At 37.1% G+C, this 20030-nt stretch overlaps 1 protein-coding gene across 1 annotated transcript in view; it reads right to left on the bottom strand.

Moving 5' to 3' along the window:
* Window positions 1-19781, bottom strand: part of LOC128206211 (uncharacterized) — a 29061-nt gene extending 9280 nt beyond the window's left edge. The window contains exons 1-9 of the mRNA XM_052908523.1: window positions 19634-19781; window positions 18103-18298; window positions 11409-11538; window positions 9421-9519; window positions 8752-8943; window positions 7511-7680; window positions 5725-5977; window positions 1717-1816; window positions 302-462 (exon numbers count right to left, since the gene is read on the bottom strand). Coding sequence (XP_052764483.1) covers window positions 302-462; window positions 1717-1816; window positions 5725-5977; window positions 7511-7680; window positions 8752-8943; window positions 9421-9519; window positions 11409-11538; window positions 18103-18298; window positions 19634-19635 — 1303 coding nt within the window. The 5' untranslated portion in view covers window positions 19636-19781. The remainder of the gene's footprint in view (window positions 1-301; window positions 463-1716; window positions 1817-5724; window positions 5978-7510; window positions 7681-8751; window positions 8944-9420; window positions 9520-11408; window positions 11539-18102; window positions 18299-19633) is intronic.
* Window positions 19782-20030: the final 249 nt, after the last annotated feature.

The raw sequence follows: 20030 nt of genomic DNA, 5'->3' as shown, positions 1-20030 counted from the left end.
GGTTTTTAACAACACAACAAAGAGCACAGCGAACTATAGGTCTTTGAACTGCACTATATGAAAAATAAAATAAATACACTATACAATCTTGATTTTCAAGTTTATAAGAAGTATTTTAAATATTTAACCCATTCGTATATACAATGTTACAATGTGTTTATTTTTATCATTTGTAGCAACTTTAAAAAAAATAGGTTTGTTGTAAACGATTTAACTATTAAACGCGGCCGAAATGGGGCAAAAAAACTGTTTTTAAAATTAGATATTAAGGTTTTTTTTTTTTTTTTTTTTTTTTTTTTACTTTCTGTAAGGGCCTCCTTTGGATAGTACAGCAGGAAAGTGTAACACATCTCCTCAGTGGTTGATTCCCCGGAATACGTCACTTCCGTTCTTGACATCGTGTTGAACGTGCAGGTAACATTGAGTTCATGACGACGACTAACCGTCACCGCCTCGTCGAATCTGAAAGATATAAAAGTATATTTTAATAGTAATTTGCTGTTACAATTTTGAATGAATAGCTATTAGCAGTGCACATTGATATACATTAATTCAGTACTTAACGCAGCAACTGTGTCAGATTTTGCGTTGACAATGTGTCAGCCAATGAGGTTGTTTTCAAGGCCAGTAAGATGGCCTAAAGTAATATATTAACAAAAAAGGTCGCGTTTTTTTATGCTCACTCCGCCCATTCTTGCTCACTCCGCCCATTCTTGCTCACTCCGCCAATTCTTGCTCACTCCGCCCATTCTTGCTCACTCCGCCCATTCTTGCTCACTCCGCCCATTCTTGCTCACTCCGCCCATTCTTGCTCACTCCGCCAATTCTTGCTCACTCCGCCCATTCTTGCTCACTCCGCCCATTCTTGCTCACTCCGCCCGTTCTTGCTCACTCCGCCCATTCTTGCTCACTCCGCCCGTTCTTGCTCACTCCGCCAATTCTTGCTCACTCCGCCAATTCTTGCTCACTCCGCCCATTCTTGCTCACTCCGCCCGTTCTTGCTCACTCCGCCCATTCTTGCTCACTCCGCCAATTCTTGCTCACTCCGCCCATTCTTGCTCACTCCGCCCATTCTTGCTCACTCCGCCCATTCTTGCTCACTCCGCCCATTCTTGCTCACTCCGCCCATTCTTGCTCACTCCGCCAATTCTTGCTCTCTCCGCCCATTCTTGCTCACTCCGCCCATTCTTGCTCACTCCGCCCATTCTTGCTCACTCCGCCCATTCTTGCTCACTCCGCCCATTCTTGCTCACTCCGCCCATTCTTGCTCACTCCGCCAATTCTTGCTCACTCCGCCAATTCTTGCTCTCTCCGCCAATTCTTGCTCACTCCGCCCATTCTTGCTCACTCCGCCAATTCTTGCTCTCTCCGCCAATTCTTGCTCACTCCGCCAATTCTTGCTCTCTCCGCCAATTCTTGCTCACTCCGCCCATTCTTGCTCACTCCGCCCGTTCTTGCTCACTCCGCCCATTCTTGCTCACTCCGCCAATTCTTGCTCACTCCGCCAATTCTTGCTCACTCCGGCCATTCTTGCTCACTCCGCCCATTCTTGCTCACTCCGCCCATTCTTAATCATAAAGATTGACCTTCACGTCATATAACCATTTCTTGTTCCACACGACCAGCGTTGTTGAATTATATCAGAAAAGTTAATGGGCAATTTAACATTTGACAAGACATGCTAGGTAGAAGAAAAGCACATTCTAATGTACGTACATGTAAAAAATAGGTGCGTTAAAGTCGTAGGTTGTATCCCTTCCAAGGTCGGTCAGCGCACCGGTAGCCGGGTCATACACCTGCGACAACATGGCCGAGCCTGCAAATTTAAATTTTACGCACTGACCAATCATAAACGCATATAACACCATTCGGAATATCTCGGCCATTTCCATCGAAAAAAACCTCGAATGTATGCCGGTACATCAGAAGAAGAAGGTCGTTAATTTTAAAATACCAGTAGTCATTAATTGTAGTGTTTTAACGTGTATTTTTGTATTACTCAGTGTTAAATGATTGCCAATGAATTGTATAATTGCAATTTCTATTTCTTAATTTCTTAACTGTCTTTTACGGCAATTGCGGTTATCTTCCGATGAACGCAACATCTTCGGATATGTTCCGATCGCGAATCATCGCAAAACAATATACTTGGAAATTGTTTATCTTGTATTTGTTTTTACTGTGTCAGTAAAAAAATAAATCAACCTTTTAGAAAGTTGAAATTTATGATATGTTAAATGAATTGTTGCCGTAAGTGTTTCAATTTTATAAAAAAAGTGATTTAAAGTAGTTGATCTTTTCCCGCGTTATTGTGACGTCATTTGATAAACTGTTTCCGGTTACGGTTGGGTCGTTCTATTTACAGAATGGGTGAGAAAAGATAACAGTTAGGTATTCTTGAATGAAATGAAGTGGTGTGTGTTAATAATTCACTCTTGAATGAAATAACAGTGTGTGTATACCACGTGATAAATTACGTCATATATGCTACGTCAGAAGGCAATATTTTGCTTAAAATAATGACTAAAATCAAAGATAACTTTTCATTAAGAACACCATTTTGAATGAAACAAAGGATAGTCTCAGCCGTGTAATGAGTCACGCCTTCGTTTTATTACCGGATTTTGATAAGTTAAACATATTTATTTTACAACGATTGTGAAACAAGTTATTACAACATTATATTAATCACTTTCGTTGGCACGATTTTACGCGAGAGTGTAGTCTTGTGTTGTGGGGGAAACCGGAGATCCCGGAGAAAACATGTGCGTGAAGTTAGCACCGTAGCACCGTATCACCGTATCACCGCGGTGATGCGGTGCTAGCACCGTATCACCATATATTGTCATATCAGTATACTTGTAGCATAAAGAGTCTCTTATTCTTGGATATGACACCTATTACACTGTGGGGGCAAGACCTTGCCATAGGTAAAAGTTGTATGTGAATAACCTACGATTTTAGGCCGGCAATGCCGTATTTGTATAAAGGCACATTATGGTATTTGCCATATAGTAAGTAACTCATATACAGGGGAAACCTTAATATCAGCGATGTGACCATAGCAATCTATGCCACCGTGTAGGCAAAACATAGGTGAAAGAACATGTTAATTTCCTGAATACGCAGAACAAGACTATTGACTATTTATCGCATGAAATGGTATAACTATCAATGGTGCGAAAAACCTCAAAGTGAGCATGGACAACATAAAGACCTGTGTCATCATGTAGCCGAGGACTAGGCCTTGGTAATAGTATATGTGAATAACCTAGGAATTTAGGCAGGCTTTGTGGTAGAGGAACATGGAATAGACCCCCAAAATATATTTGCCGCATAGTCATTAATTTGTTATGGCACGTAAACATTAAAACGAGCAAGGGGACCACAGTGACATGTATCACCATGCAGCCGAGACCAAGTCCTAGGTGATAGTACATATGAATAACATAGGATTTTAGGCACGTTATGCGAGATACATACATAAAAAAGGCTCTCAATGCCTATTTGCCTCATATTAATTACATGTTATGGTGCAGAAAGCTTAAAACGAGAAACGGGACCAAAGCGACCTATGTCACTTTGTAGCAGAGACCTAGTCCTAGGTGATAGTACATATGAATAACGTTAGAAGTTAGGCAGGCTTTGCGAGATAGGGACATAGAAAAGGCGCCCAGTGTATATTTGCCTCATAGTCATTACATGTTATGGTGCAGAAACCTTAAAACGAGCAAGGGGACCATAACGCCCTATGTCAGCGTGTAGCTTACACCTAATCCTAGGTGATAGTACATATAAATTACCTAGGATTTTAGGTAGGCTATGAGTGATAGGGACATGATAAAGGGTCCCAATCCCTATTTGCCTCATATGCATTACATGTTATGGTGCAGAAACCTTAAATCGAGCAAGGGGACCAAAGCGACCTATGGCAGGTCGTTGCTTAAACCTAGTCCTATGTGATAGTACATATGAACTATCTAGGATTGTAGGCAGGCTATGCGATATAGGGACATGGAAAATGGCCCCTTATGCCTATTTGCCTCATTTTCATTACATGTTATGGTGAAAAAACTTAAAACGAGCAAGGGAACCATAGAGACCTATGACAGTTCGTTGCTTAAACCTAGTCCTAGGTGATAATACATATGAATTACCTAGGATTTAAGGCAGTTTGTGCGAGAAAGTGACATATAAAAGGCTCCAAATGACTATTTTTTCCTCACATTCATTAAATATTATGGTGTAGAAACCATAAAACGAGCAAGGGGACCATAGCGATCTATGTCAGCTCGTTGCTTGAACCTAGTCCTAGATGATAGTGCATATGAATTACCTAGGATTTTAGGCAGGCTATGCGAGATAGGGACATGAAAAATGCTCCCATTGCCAATTTGCCTCACATTTATTACATGTAATTGTGCAGAAACCTTGAAAAAATTTAGGGGACCAAGGCGACCTATGTCAAGATGTATTTCATCTTCTTATTCCGCATATTCAGTTGAAATCCTAGGAAATTAACATGTTCTTTCACCTATGTTTTGCCTACACGGTGGCATAGATTGCTATGGTCACATCGCTGATATTAAGGTTTCCCCTGTATATGAGTTACTTACTATATGGCAAATACCATTATGTGCCTTTATACAAATACGGCATTGCCGGCCTAAAATCGTAGGTTATTCACATACAACTTTTACCTATGGCAAGGTCTTGCCCCCACAGTGTAATAGGTGTCATATCCAAGAATAAGAGACTCTTTATGCTACAAGTATACTGATATGACAATATATGGTGATTCGGTGCTAGCACCGCATCACCGCGGTGATACGGTGATACGGTGCTACGGTGCTAACTTCACGCACATGGAGAAAACCCACTTGTCCGGCTTGGTGACCGCATACCAAACTCACATGCGCCCAAGCCGGGAATCGAACCCGACAGGGTCGCCTAGGTGAGAAGCGAGTGCGCTAACCACTACGCTAACCGGAAAACCAAGTTTGATAAGTTGATTAGTTTCATCAAATACTTCGACAAACCTGTTTCTAAAATAATGTTTTGACGGTGCTCCGTCAGACGGCCGTACTGCGAAAAGGTTTGTCGAAGTGTCTTAAGAAACTGCACTCTAAATCAAACTGTGGTAAACGACAAAGGCGGGGCTCTGTAAGCGGCGTAGACTGCGCTATCATAGCGCAGTCTACGCCGCTTACAGAGCACCGCCTTTTCCTTTGAAATAGTGAAGAAATAGGAAAGTTTTATTTGTTAAAAGTCTTAATTCGAGGCATAACATTGCCTTCCGACGTAGCATTTATGATGCAATTTATCATGTGGTATACACGCACTGAATAATAAACTGTTGGCGTCAATGTAAATAATGAATAGCGGGATTGATAACATTATTGGCGATATGACCGCAATTGGGCTGGTCAATTAAGTACGGTTGAGGTCATTCAACCTAATCTGCGTTAATACCCCGATAATGACATCAATCCCGCAATTAATTCTTTAATTAAGATTCTCAAGAATTAAGTTATCAAATTAACCTGCTTCTTTAAAATTACTACGCCATCTACCTGCAGTGTAGTTAAACGAGATTTAGTGGCGGATCGATGGTCTGTAATGTATACATCCGTTTAACTTTATAGACAGAATCATGTATTTGTTGCTGAAACGCGTGTTTAACGCGTTGTCATAAAACGTAAAACGTAACGTAAACGTACTAACCTGCATAATGCATATGATTGAACGCTCCCGCAATCTTGATCTCCGTATGATTGTCAGCGTATATGGTGTCCGCGCATGAGCCACTACAACGCCCGGAAACACTGTACGCCTGCTGTTGTGGTGGAATTTGAAGTGCATTTTGGCCAATCATGAATATTCCGGCATTGTTTGCCCGCCTGTTTGGAGTGAGGAACAGAGTAAACCCAGAATTGTCCACGTAGCTATCCAAAAGCAGCTGATTATCCCAATGAATCTGAAAACAGGAACACTAGGCGTAAAAAATAGCTCTCTGTTGGCACTAAACAACCGACCATATTTTTTCTCAGAATTATGCGTAAAAATAACTGTGTGTTCCAGTAACACAACCGACCTTACTTTTTTCTCTCCCGAATAAGGCGTCAAAAATAACTCTGTGTTTTCACTAACACAACCGACCTTACTTTTTCTTCCGATTTAGGCGTCAAAAATAACTTTGTGTTTCCAGAAACACAGCCGACCTTACTTTTTTCTCTCCCGATTTAGGCGTCAAAAATAACTGTTTTTTTCCACTAAACAACCGACTGTACTTTTTTCTGCCGATTAAGGCGTCAAAAATAACTGTGTGTTTCCACTTACAAGCGACCTTACTTTTTCTCCCGATTTAGGCGTAAAAAACTAACTGTGTGTTTCCAGTAACACAACCGACCTTACTTTTTTCTCCCGATTTTGGCGTAGAAAATAACTGTGTGTTTCCAGTAACACAGCCGACCTTTCTTTTTCTCCCGAATGAGGCGTCAAAAATAACTGTGTGTTTCCACTAAAACAATCGATCTTTCTTTTTTCCCCGAACCTACACCTATTTGCCGTAGTTCGGATTTGTCTCGTAATAGCCTAACAGTGTTTATTTTTGCGTAACGTGTCAAAATATGACCATATGATATATCTATAATAGTGATATATTGTCAAATTATAGGTCGGTTTGGTACAGAAAACCGGTTCTCAAAAAAAAACACTCTATGCCTCGCTACCTTTCCTGTTTTTGTGATATGAGTTGGAAAAACACAAGTTTTTCCCCTAACTATTCATATAATGGATATTTTAAATAGTTACGCAAGGATTATTCCAAATAGTTTCAATGTATATTTGAAATAGTAATGCAATGTGCGATACAATGTTGACTCCAATTAATTATTTAATAGATATTTGAAATGGTATAATGCAATGGATATTCAAAATAATAATTCAATGAATATTTCAAATAGTACATGTAATTCAATTGATATTTAAAATAGTACATGTAATTCAATTGATATTCCAAAAAGTACATGTAATTCAATTGATATTCCAAAAAGTACATGTAATTCAATTGATATTCCAAATAGTACATGTAATTCAATTGATATTCCAAATAGTACATGAAATTCAATTGATATTCCAAAAAGTTCACGTAATTCAATTGATATTCCAAATAGTGCATGGAATGGAATTCAATTGATATTCCAAATAGTACATGTAATTCAGTTGATATTCCAAATGGTAATGCTCTGAATATTTCAAACAGTAATGCAAATTAATAGTTATTCTATAGATATTCTTAATCTTAATAAAAGTTCAATTGAAATTAAAAACTAAACCTTAATGAATTGTGTCATGCTGTAAATTTCACAGCTCAGTGTGTATATGGTTAGAATTAACCTGCCATTAGTTGAAATAACTTGTTGGCGTATATAATGCTATTGAAAAGCATATAGATGTATTGTTTACAGTAACTGTAATCTTGAAATAACCTATACAGGATTTTACCAACCTCAAAAGAGACTTGCGTATACCCGCCGACACCGACGGCGAATCCAATTTCGTCGGGAAGGCACAAGCCGGTACTACCAACAGCCCAGATGGCGATGATATCGTCGCATCCAATCTGGTCGCCCATGAAACACTGATAAGGAGCCGCCTTATGTTGATCTGTTGTTGCGGCTGATAATAAAAAGAATAATTAGTTAAAGGGAGTCATTCACGATTCGTAAACTGAACCTTTTTTTCGAATTAAAGTGAGGATTTTTTTAGCGGTATTTTAACCAGTGTGTATATACAACAAGATAAATTACGCTATAAATGCTACGTCGGAAGGCAACATTTTGCTTAAAATGAAGACTTAAAAACAAAGATAACTTTTCTTTTACTACACTATTTTAAATGAAACAAAGGGCGGTCTATGTCACTTAAAGAGGCCCGCCTTCGTTTTATTACCGGAATTTGATAACGTGATTAGTTTCATCAAACACTTCGACAAACCTGTTTAAAAAATAATGAGTTGACAGTACTCCGTCAGATGGCTGTTTTGTGAAAAAAGTTTGTCGAAGTGTTTTAAAAAACTAAACTCTCAATCAAACTCTGGTAAAAGACGTAGAAGGCGGGGCTTCGTAAGCTGCGTAGACTGCGCTATGTTTCATATAAAATGGTGAAGAAATAGGCCTAGGAACAAGCACCTTACAAAAATCAAGGTCTTAAAACAAACGCCTGACAAAAATCAAGTTTCGATTTTTCGATCCGGACACGGAAAAAAAACATGATTGATATCTTTTCTTGCATAATCAAAATTATCAATTTGAGGAAAAAATGACGTAGAAAATGAACTTTTGTACAATACACCAAAAAGTGCGTGCAACGTTGTTTACTGACGTCATAAAGCGCAGTAATTTTAAATAACTAATAACGCGTTTTTTACGATTACTTATTTTCAAATCCAATTAAAAGTCTTGTATATATATATTATATATATTTGATTGCGCTTTATTGAAATGGCATAAAATACTTTTCATAAACCATACAATAAAAGATATGATAAGTGGCGCGTTGTTGCGTGTGACTCATCTTACATGGGGGGGTGTAAGATGAGGTTTTCCAGCATTGGTCACATTGGTCACAATAACACACGTCCGGTATGCAAGAAAACAAACACTCTACAAGGCAATAAATGAACTACCACAATGTCGGCGTTGGTCAAAACGAAGTAAGAAATTACTGTGTGCTTAATTGTATACCTACCATCTTTTATGCATCCGCGAATGATCATGTGATGAGCCACGGCCGGGTTGACAATATTTGGAACGGCCGCTATGAGATGATATGCTCCCGATGTCGCTACTTCCGGTAGGTCAAATACTTGACACATATACGTCGTCTCCTGGGCAGGCACAGTGGTGTTCGGGGCAAACGAGATACTGATGTTGAAAACATCTAAAAAATATAAAACACTCCATGGCAAAACATCTAAATCTGTAGACGATGGATAAATATAACATGTTTCAGCTGGAAGTTAACTGAGCGTATCGAGACAAAACTCAAACAGATTGCTTAAAAGACTAGTTTAAGGAATGTTTGGCATGATAATTCCCTGCTGTGCATCTTCTTCTAATTGCACTGGTGTCACAGTAGGGGGGAATTCCCTGTGTAATCCTTTATTTGCTCAGGGCCATTTAGGATCCATTTCTATAATAAAACCTCCAAAACTGCACAGCAGGATACTCAGAACGGAGATCAGATAAAAAGAGGGACCAAGGTAAGTAGATTTAGATAAATAAACAGAGATTGTGCAATGTACACATTTTTTTGTTGTTGTTGTTGTGTTGTTTTTTTTTGTTGTTGTTTTTTTTTTTTGGGGGGGGGGGGTCACTTATAGAAAGCTTAAACTACTTTGATAACATGTGATCCTACCTGGCTGATTGATTGCTTCACACTGGAACCCTTGATTTCCACAGTCCAGAAAATTGTTTTTCCCGGCACACATTTGGCTGTCGAGGGGCTCGCAAATCCCTGCAAAATAATAGGCGATATAACTGGAACTTACTGCACTAAGTGTCCGTCCCAGAAATATGTGAAATTCAAAAACATGGGGAACCCAGTTTTTGTGTGTGTGTGTGTGTTTTTTTTCTTTGGGGGGGGGGGGTGATAGGTGTAGAGTTAAAAAGGTTTTTTTTATGCAGAAACAAAACACATTTTTCCTGAATATATATATTGCTTAAATATACTAGGAAAAATAGATATGATGGTTGAAATATAATGCATCATAAACTGACACCGATTTATCAAAAGTACTTTAATTTCACTTTCACAGTCTTATATCACTGGTAGCGCATTTAAATAAAAGAAACAAGAAGGTAGCGCATTTAAATAAAAGAAACAAAAAGATAGCAAATTTTAATAAAAGAGACAAAAAGGTAGCGCATTTAAATAAAAGAAACAAAAAGGTAGCACATTTAAATATAAGAAACAAGAAGGTAGCGCATTTAAATAAAAGAAACAAGAAGGTAGCGCATTTAAATAAAAGAAACAAAAAGATAGCAAATTTTAATAAAAGAGACAAAAAGGTAGCGCATTTAAATAAAAGAAACAAAAAGGTAGCACATTTAAATATAAGAAACAAGAAGGTAGCGCATTTAAATAAAAGAGACAAGAAGGTAGCGCATTTAAATATAAGAAACAAGAAGGTAGCACATTTAAATAAATGTGATAAGAAGGTAGCGCATTTAAATAAAAGAAACAAAAAGGTAGCGCATTTAAATAAAATAAACAAGAAGGTAGCGCATTTAAATATAAGAGACAAGAAGGTAGCGCATTTAAATAAAAGAGACAAGAAGGTAGCGCATTTAAATATAAGAAACAAGAAGGTAGCGCATTTAAATAAAAGAGACAAGAAGGTAGCGCATTTAAATAAAAGAAACAAAAAGGTAGCACATTTAAATAAAAGAGACAAAAAGATAGCGCTTTTAAATAAAAGAGACAAGAAGGTAGCGCATTTAAATAAAAGAAACAAGAAGGTAGCGCATTTAGATAAATGAGATAAGAAGGTAGCGCATTTAGATAAAAAAAACATGAGCTGCTGTCAATACGACAAGCAATAGATAAGGTCTGGGGCCGTATTAATAAATCATCTTAAGTCCTAACTTAAGTCGATTTTCATAGTCGAATTAAAACTTTACGGAAGTGTATAAAAGTTTTTTTACGTTTAAGTATGTAAGTGAAAGTTAAGTTAGGAAATGGCTTAAGAAGTTTTATGAATACCGCCACAGGTATTCAAAGTATAAAATATAACACCTATATAACAATGTGCATCGCTCAGAATTAAACATAATAACAATATAGAGTAGCATTCTCAATCTTATATATAGAGAGGGCATCGTGGACCACATCCTGTACTGGCCCCAATTTCTCGAAACTTCTTAAGCGTAACAGGCTTAAGTCGCTTATTTCAATTAGCCAAAATACATACTGAAAATGGATTTTGATAAATGAAAAATGGTTTATTCTGATAATCATACAGATTATTCCTACGTAATTTCTAAACATTCTCGAAGAAGTAAATATAACACATTTTATAGAACAACAAAAATAGTGAGATTAGCTTAATCCTGTTATAATGGACTTTAGAAGATTCGAGAAATTGGGGCCGGAGGATTAAGTTATAAGGTCCCGTATAGTTGTAAAGTTCTAGATGTATGTTTGACAGATCATGCCATTTGAATGTTCAAATACACCTTTCAATGAAAGCAACCATGTTTTTATGATTAGAAAAACTAGCCTTAGAACCGATAATTGTTTGAAATACATTAAAACATGTTTTTTTATTACTTTCATAGTTGAATATACAGAACTCGAGTCAAAGGTCTGCCCTTATTAGACCAACAGAAGGAGACTAAAATTACCCGGATGCGAGGAGGCAGTGTTGGAAGGGGTGCCTCCTATGGTCCACGTGCATCCAGGGTCGCCCAGCTCTTCTCCATTCGTCCGCCCATCTCCATCAGAATCCATTTTGCAGATAGTCTCACCCCAGGACTGTATCGTAAATAAGAGTATAAATGGATCTTAAATAGAATACAACCTATATTTTCAGCCAATAGAATTGCAGATAGGCAATCATTAAGTACTTGGCTTAATAATTTGGATTTCAACTTTCGCGGGTATAAAAGGTCCGCCTACTGCCATTCATCCGATACACACTCACTGTATCAGAGTTTGCGTTGACAGTGTGTCAGCCAATGAGGTAGTGTTCTAAGACAGTGAGGTGACTTGAAGTTATGTTTAAATGATTTAGAAGGACCTAGTCGCTACGCTCACTCCGCCCATTCTTAATCATTAAAATGTTACTTCATGTCATTTAACTATTTCTTAGACAAGTGTTTTTTTTTTACTTTTTTTAATTTTGAGGTAACGTGAACGTATAAAAAACAAAAATGTGCATTTGGTATGTAGGCGACCCAGCATTATCACAGAGTTTTTAAGGTTGCAGAAAATGTAACAAACTGCTCAGAATGATCTTAGAAAAAACATTTGTTTGACCCCAAGAAATTGCAACATATATATTGTTTTACTTAAAGCTGCCCGCTCACAGATTAACCGTTTTGACAACTATTTTATTTTTTGTCTTGGAATGAGCAAATTTTTGCGTAAATATCTACAAACTAGGACCTAATTTCTCGAAACTTCTTAAGTCCCTTATAACAGGATTAAGCTAAGCTCATTATTTTTGTTTTTCTATAATATGCGTTATACATACTTCTTGAAGAGTTTTAGGCGTTTTATAAGAATTATCTTTATAATAATCACATTTAACCATTTCTTATTTATCAAAAATTGGTATTAAGTATTATTTTGGCTAATTGAAATAAGCTACTTAATCCTGTTGAGCTTAAGAAGTTTCGAGAAATTAGGGCCAGTGATAAAGAACTGCTAACAAAAGATCAGATCGCAGATTTTCATAAATCCGTTCCAAAATAAATGATTTATGGCTTAAACCGTTAGTAACGGTTTAAGAAAAATGCATAAAACATCAATTTTTGAACTTAAATATAAAAGTCTGAAATCTAATGTTTTGTCAGCAGTCTTAAATGACTTTTTTACATGAATTTTCGCATAAATTGGCTCGTTCCAAGACAAAGATTAAATAAGTTGTCAAAACGGTTCATCTGTGAGAGTGCAGCTTTAAAGGCCTAGTTTATGGAATGTTTGGCATGTCAATCCCCTGCTGTTCATCTCCTGCTAATTGCACTGGTGTCACAGTAGGGGCCAATTTCCTGTTTATTTGTTTATTGGCATAGGGCCATTTAGGGTCTATTTCTATAAATAAAACCTCTAAAACTGCACAGCAGGATATTCATACCAGAGATCTGATAAGACAATAAAGAAATGAGATTAAGATCAATACACAGAAGTTGTGTACAAATTCACTTTTTTTTTTTTTTTTTTTTTTTTTGGTGAGGGTCAATTATAGAAGGCCCTTAAGGTGATAGTTTGATTTAAAGCAATGCAAAATGAAATAACTCTTAGTGTTTTGCTCTTTTTTGACAAAAAACTTACATATAAGCAACAAGAAAGCAAACACCTCTGAAATTTACAAAAAATATATGGGGTCAACTGGCATCCAAATCTAACATCACGGTGAACGGTTTATTTATGGATGGGATGCCTTAACATTATGGGCAAAGAAGCTATCAGGGAACCAGCCTATTTATAAATAGGATGCCTTAAAAGTATGGGTAATAAAGCTATCAGGGAACTAGCTTGTTTGTGGATATGATGCCTTAACATTATAGGTAATGAAACTTTCAGGGAATTAGGCTATTTGTTGATAGCATGCCTTAACATTATGGGTAATGGAACTTTCAGAGAATTAGGCAATTTGTGCATAGTGTGCCTTAACAATATGAGTAATGAAGCTATCGTGGAACCAGCTTATTTGTGGATAGGATGCCTTACAATTATGGGTAGTGGAGCTATCAGGGAACTAGCTTGTTTGTGGATAGGATGCCTTAACATTATGGGTAATGGAACTATCAGGGAACTTGCTTGTTTGTGGATAGGATGCCTTAACATTATGGGTAATGGAACTATCAGGAAACTAGCTTGTTTGTGGATAGGATCCCTTAACATTATGGGTAATGAAACTATCAGGGAACTAGCTTGTTCGTGTGAATAGGATGCCTTAACATTATGGGTAATGGAACTATCAGGGAACTAGCTTGTTAGTGGATAGGATGCCTTAACATTATGGGTAATGGAACTATCAGGGAACTAGCTTGTTTGTGGATAGGATGCCTTAACATTATGGGTAATGGAACTATCAGGGAACTAGCTTATTTGTGGATAGGATGCCTTAACATTATGGGTAGTGGAACTATCAGGGAACTAGCTTGTTTGTGGATAGGATGCCTTAACATTATGGGTAGTGGAGCTATTAGGGAACCAGCTTGTTCGTGAATAGGATGCCTTAACATCATGGATAATGGAACTATCAGGGAACCAGCTTGTTCGTGAATAGGATGCCTTAACATTATGGGTAGTGGAGCTATTAGGGAACCAGCTTGTTCGTGAATAGGATGCCTTAACATCATGGGTAGTGGAGCTATTAGGGAACCAGCTTGTTCGTGAATAGGATGCCTTAACATCATGGGTGTGGAGCTATTAGGGAACCAGCTTGTTTGTGAATAGGATGCCTTAACATCATGGGTAGTGGAGCTATTAGGGAACCAGCTTCTTCGTGAATAGGATGCCTTAACATTATGGGTAGTGGAGCTATTAGGGAACCAGCTTGTTCGTGAATAGGATGCCTTAACATCATGGGTAGTGGAGCTATTAGCGAACCAGCTTGTTCGTGAATAGGATGCCTTAACATCATGGGTAGTGGAGCTATTAGGGAACCAGCTTGTTCGTGAATAGGATGCCTTAACATTTTGGGTAATAAAGCTATCAGGGAACTAGCTTCTTTGTGGATGGGATGCCTTAACATTTTTGTAATGGAGCTATCGGGGAACAAGCTTGTTTAAGTATATGGCGCCTTATCATAATGGGTAATGAAGCTATCAGGGAACCAGCTTATTTGTGGATACGATGCCTTAAATATTTGGGTAGTGTAGCTATCAGGGAACCAGCTTATTTGTGGATACGATGCCTTAATATAATGGTAAATGGAGCTATCAGGAAACAAGCTTGTTCGTGGATAGTATGCCTTAACATTGTGGGAAATGAAGCTATCAGGGAACAAGCTTGTTCGTGGATAGGATGCCTTAACATTGTGGGTAATGGAGCTATCAGGAAGCTAACTTGTTCGTGGATAGGAAGCCATAACATTGTGGGTAATGAAGCTATCAGGGAACCAGCTTATTCTTGGATAGGATGCCTTAACATTATGGGCAATAGAGCTATCAGGGAACCAGGTTATTTGTGGATATGATGCCTTAACATTATTGGTTGTGGACCTATAAGGGAACTAGCTTGTTTGTGGATAGGTTGCCATAACATTATTGGTAGTGGAACTATCAGCGAACCAGCTTATTTGTGGAAAGGATGCCTTAACGCTATGGGTGATGGAGCTATCAGGGAACCAGTTTATTTGTGGATAGAATGCCTTAACGTTATGGGTAACGGGGCTATCAAAGAACTAGCGTATTTGTTGATAGGATACCTTAACGTTATGGGTAACGGGGCTATCAGGGAACCAGCTTATTTGTGGATAGGATGCCTTAACATTATGGGTTATGGAGCTATCGAGGAACCAGCGTATTTGTGGATAGGATGCCTTAAAGGTATGAGTAACGAAGCGATCGAGGAACTAGCGTATATGTGGATAGGATGCCTTAAAGTTATGGGGAGTGGAGCAATCGGGGAAGCAGCTTGTTTGGGGATAGGATGCCTTAACGTTATAAGTAATGGAACTATCAGGGAACCAGCGTATTTGTGGATAGGATGCCTTAACATTATGGGTAGTGGAGCTATCAGGGGACCAGCTTATTAATGCATAGGATTCCTTAGCGTTATGAGTAATGGAGCTATCAGGGAACCAGGTTATTTGTGGATAGGATGCCTTAACGTTATGGGTAGTGAAACAATCAGGGAACCAACGTATTTGTGGATAGGATGCCTTAACGTTATGGGTAATGAAACTATCAGAGAACCAGCGTATTTGTGGATAGGATGCCTTAAGGTTATGGGTTGTGGAGCTATCAGGGAAGCAGCGTATTTGTGTATAGGATGCCTTTACGCTATGAGTAATGGAGCTATCAGGGAACCAGCGTATTTGTGGATAGGATGCCTTTACGTTATGAGTAATTGGTCTATCAGGGAAGCAGCTTATTTGTGGATAGGATGCCTTAACATTATGGGTAGTGGAGCTATCAGGGAACCAGAACCAGCGTATTTGTGGATGGGATACCTTGGCTAATGAAGCTATCAGGAAACTAGCCTATATGTGGATAGAATGCCTTAACATTTTGGGCAAAGGAGTAATCAGGGAAATAACTAATTTGGGGTTAGGACGCCTTAACATTATGGGTAATGGAGCTATCGAGAAACTAGCGTATTTGTTGATAACTGCGATGAATTGCACCTGAAGTTGGCTTGTTGATTTTATTTTTGGAGTCCAAACACTTTTACCAGAACAATTGCGCCCATACCTCGACAATATGACATCAAACAAGCAGTTCTTGACTAAATTAAATAGATTACATATATCTTTTACGCACGCTTCTTGTCTAAATATAATACTTGATGATACAAAAAAGTTCGTAAAAAATCTTTCTCTAATATGGAACAAAACCTTACAAGATACAAGATACGAGAATATTTCTTTAAAGCTGCACTCTCACAGATTGAACGTTTTGACATTTTTTTAATTTTTTGTCTTGGAACGAGCCAATTTTTGCGAAAATCCATGGAAACCAGTTATATAAGACTGCTGTCAAAAAATAGATCGCAAATTTTTATATTTAAGTTCAAAAATTGATGTTTTATGCATTTTCTTTAGCCATTTAACATTAATTTTCGAAAAAAATATGCAAACTACGATCTATTTTTTGGTCAGCAATCTTATATCTTTGGTTTTCAGGTATCTACGCAAATAAATTGCCCTTTCCAAGACAAAAATAAAGTTGTTAAAATGATATATCTGTGCGAGTGTAGCTTTTAAGTCGGATATATAAAGTCGGCAATGTATGCTATCAATAAAAATTACTCAATGAGCTATTTTCCGACCTTTTTCACAATCCACAAGCCATTGAACTTTTCAGAATGTAAACAAGTTTCTTCACTGTGGATATCATGTTACAGGTCAATACTAATAAGATTTAAGCAGCTCAACAAAAAACCCCAATTATTCCGTTCATAACAGGTTGAAAGATGATGGTATGGAGAGGAATGTGAATATCAATAGCCTGATCTTTAATCATTTCGGATAATGTTTCCTTTCAAAGAATAAGACGCCCCTTTAACTAAATATAATAGGGTAAACATAAGCCAGTGTGTAATTGGGTCAAGTACGATCTACTTTCCGAATTTTAACTTATAGCAAATATGATCGCAAATGAAATGCTACCAGAAAAAAACCCTGATATATTTTACAATTTATACTGAAATAATAATTCACGTTTTTCCAAATATGTATACGTTTCCAGGCGCGTAGCTGCCTATACGCGAGTACCCGACTGAATCCACATGATTCAGATATAACAAATATCAGCCCATGTTGCAGTATAAGTAGTTGACAACATGATTCTAAAAATGTCCAATTTCCTGTTCTAAATAAAGCACCTCCGAGAACGCCCAGAATGCACCATGGGTTTCAAACTTTTCTGAGATGGCATCCCCGGACCCCTCCCCCAACCAGAGATCACATGAATAGGGGGCAAGCTACGCTCCTGGTTTTACATAATTGTAAAATTTGTAAATGTCAACCGTACACGAAATGCTTGATTGAGTTGAAACCTCATTTGCGCACTAATTCGAACTTTCTATGTGTTGTCATTTGCATTCATATAAACACATTGTTATGTTCATGCCATAATTAAAATAATTTGGTTCTCGTGTTATATATGTTCCTTTTTGTCTTTGGTGTTAAAACATGTTTGTTTCAGGTTCACCTCCCCTCCTCACCTTCCTCTTCACAAACTCATTCAATGATAAAAATAAAAATGCATGGTTGATCGGGATTTGTTTTTTCTTCTGTTGAAGTAAATTGTTTCTTTGGATTGTTCTGTTACCCAAACCAATAAATTATATATTATAAGAACAGATGTACAATTCGTATACGCATCGCTGTTATTGCTAAAAGCCCACTATTTTAAAAAGAGAAGAAAAAAAATCAAAAACAAACGATGGGAACAATTTCGATACAATATGTAATAAAAAAAGGTTCAGCTGATTCTGAGCATATTTTTTTTTAAAAATGTCAAAACTGTCAGTTAGTGAAAGTGCACCTTTAAACTGCAATTAGTACTTTTTTGAATGTTAACCGGATAAATCATACAATGAAAAACACAGGCCAGGCCCAGTTGACTTATTGAAATAAAAAAAATCCTTTCACAAAATATTGTTTAAACGTACACCCTTGATAGATGGAGTTATACTTACAGCTCCATTGGCTTTCCAATCTAGTCCAAACGAGTTCCTTGGCGTACCCCCTTCCTGAGTTTCATGCCCAACCCCGTTCCACATTTGTGTAGAGTCACATGGATGAGGAACGCTGTGTCCATTTGGAATACGGTCCCGAAAATACTCGTACCCACTTACTGCGCATGCGCAATACGCAACGATAAGGTAGAAGAACCTGTTTCAAGAAAAAAAGGTTTAATTCATGCTTTCTGATTGTAAGTAGAGGTTTATCAGTGAAATAAACATGATATTTCATGGCTTATAAGAGTGAAAATATCAATCTGATATGTTTCACTCTATTGCAAATTAGGCCTGATCTGCAATCCAAATTAATCATAAGCATGTTCATGGGACACAAAGTCAACGACGTCACGTCAACTCCGAAATGACGTCACGAGCGCATACGGTTTGTTTCTAATAAGATTATAAATACTATAAACCACACAAACACGTAAAGTTTATTATCTTAAACGGTACGGCGTAACGCCTTCATCAGTAGATATAAACACACAATATCTGTTTATTTAAGTTTCCCACGTTATTGTGACGTATAATGATTAACTGTTTCCGGTTACGGTCGGGTCGTTCTAAATACAAAATGGGTGATAACGATTAACTGTTTTACTGATTTACTTAAATGAAATGAAGCATTTTTTAACAACTCTAGAAAGAAATAGTAAATAGAAGTAATGAATTGCGTGACCGATCTGTATGCAGGCATCATTATACACATAGTTGTCAAAATTTATTATGTGTGACTATTATTACGATTTTAAGTTTTAATAAGATGATATTCATGTTTTCTTATATAATGTGAGCATATAGTAGGCCACTTATGAACTCAAACTTTGATGTAAACTCCGGAAAATATATAACGATCATAGACTGAAAGAGGCACTCGTATTTAATATCAATACACCTGTATAAAAAACATAAATTTTGAGTGATAAACCTTGAATTACTTACTAAATAATGCATTTATGAAAAATATAAATGACTGATAACAAGATCCGACTTATCGTAACCGTGTTTTTAATAGCTGAAAACGTACGAATATTAAATAACTGGTGAGTGCTAAAAGATTAACAGTGATCAACTATCGTCTCATTAGGTAGAACTACTGTGTTTTCTGCACCTTTCTATCTTTCAAATTAAATAGAGTATTCTTTATAAGAACCATTGTTTTGCAATAAACTTTTCAAACACTAAGGTAACCAGGCTTTAAAACCGTTTTACATCAACTTGACAGTATACCACACAATAACAAATATCTAATCTTATTCATTGAAATCTACAAAAAGGAACAAAAAGGGAATACTTATTTACTTCATAACATTATAATTCACTGAGAACGCACAAATAACATATTAAAACATCAATAAACACATTTCATAGTAATCAAATATAGAAATAAACATTTAAAATACAGTCGATCATCGATTTTATTGCATATTAATTAAAGAATAATGACACAAAGTCTATATAAACAAATAAAAAAGGCTTAACTTACATTTTATGTGATTTTGTCCTTAGTCCAATACCAGTAATAATGAGGGTAGCGTTACTTAAATATAAGCTGAGCGAGCGGGGTGATTGAATACGCAGTACGAATCAGTCAACCGTTTGTCATACAAACTAACCCCCATTATTTAGACATATTTCAAAATATACGCTCGTTGAATAGAGAAAATAATTATGTACTAGTTTCTGTACCCGCTAGCCCATAAACGATCAGGAAGCGCGAATTGAATTAATTTTGATCACGAGGATTTTGGGTTTATATCACATTTAAAGCTGCACTCTCACAGATTGACCGTTTTGACATCCGTCGTTTGTTCTCATTTTTACATTTTGATCGAAGTCTTTTTATACTAAGGTACGTAATAACTATTTTTTAATAACAGAAT

This window comes from Mya arenaria, chromosome 10, assembly GCF_026914265.1.
Source record: "Mya arenaria isolate MELC-2E11 chromosome 10, ASM2691426v1".
Classification (NCBI taxonomy): Eukaryota; Metazoa; Mollusca; class Bivalvia; order Myida; family Myidae; genus Mya; species Mya arenaria.
Note: the sequence above shows the minus strand (reverse complement) of the source record. Positions and strands in the feature narration are given on the sequence as shown.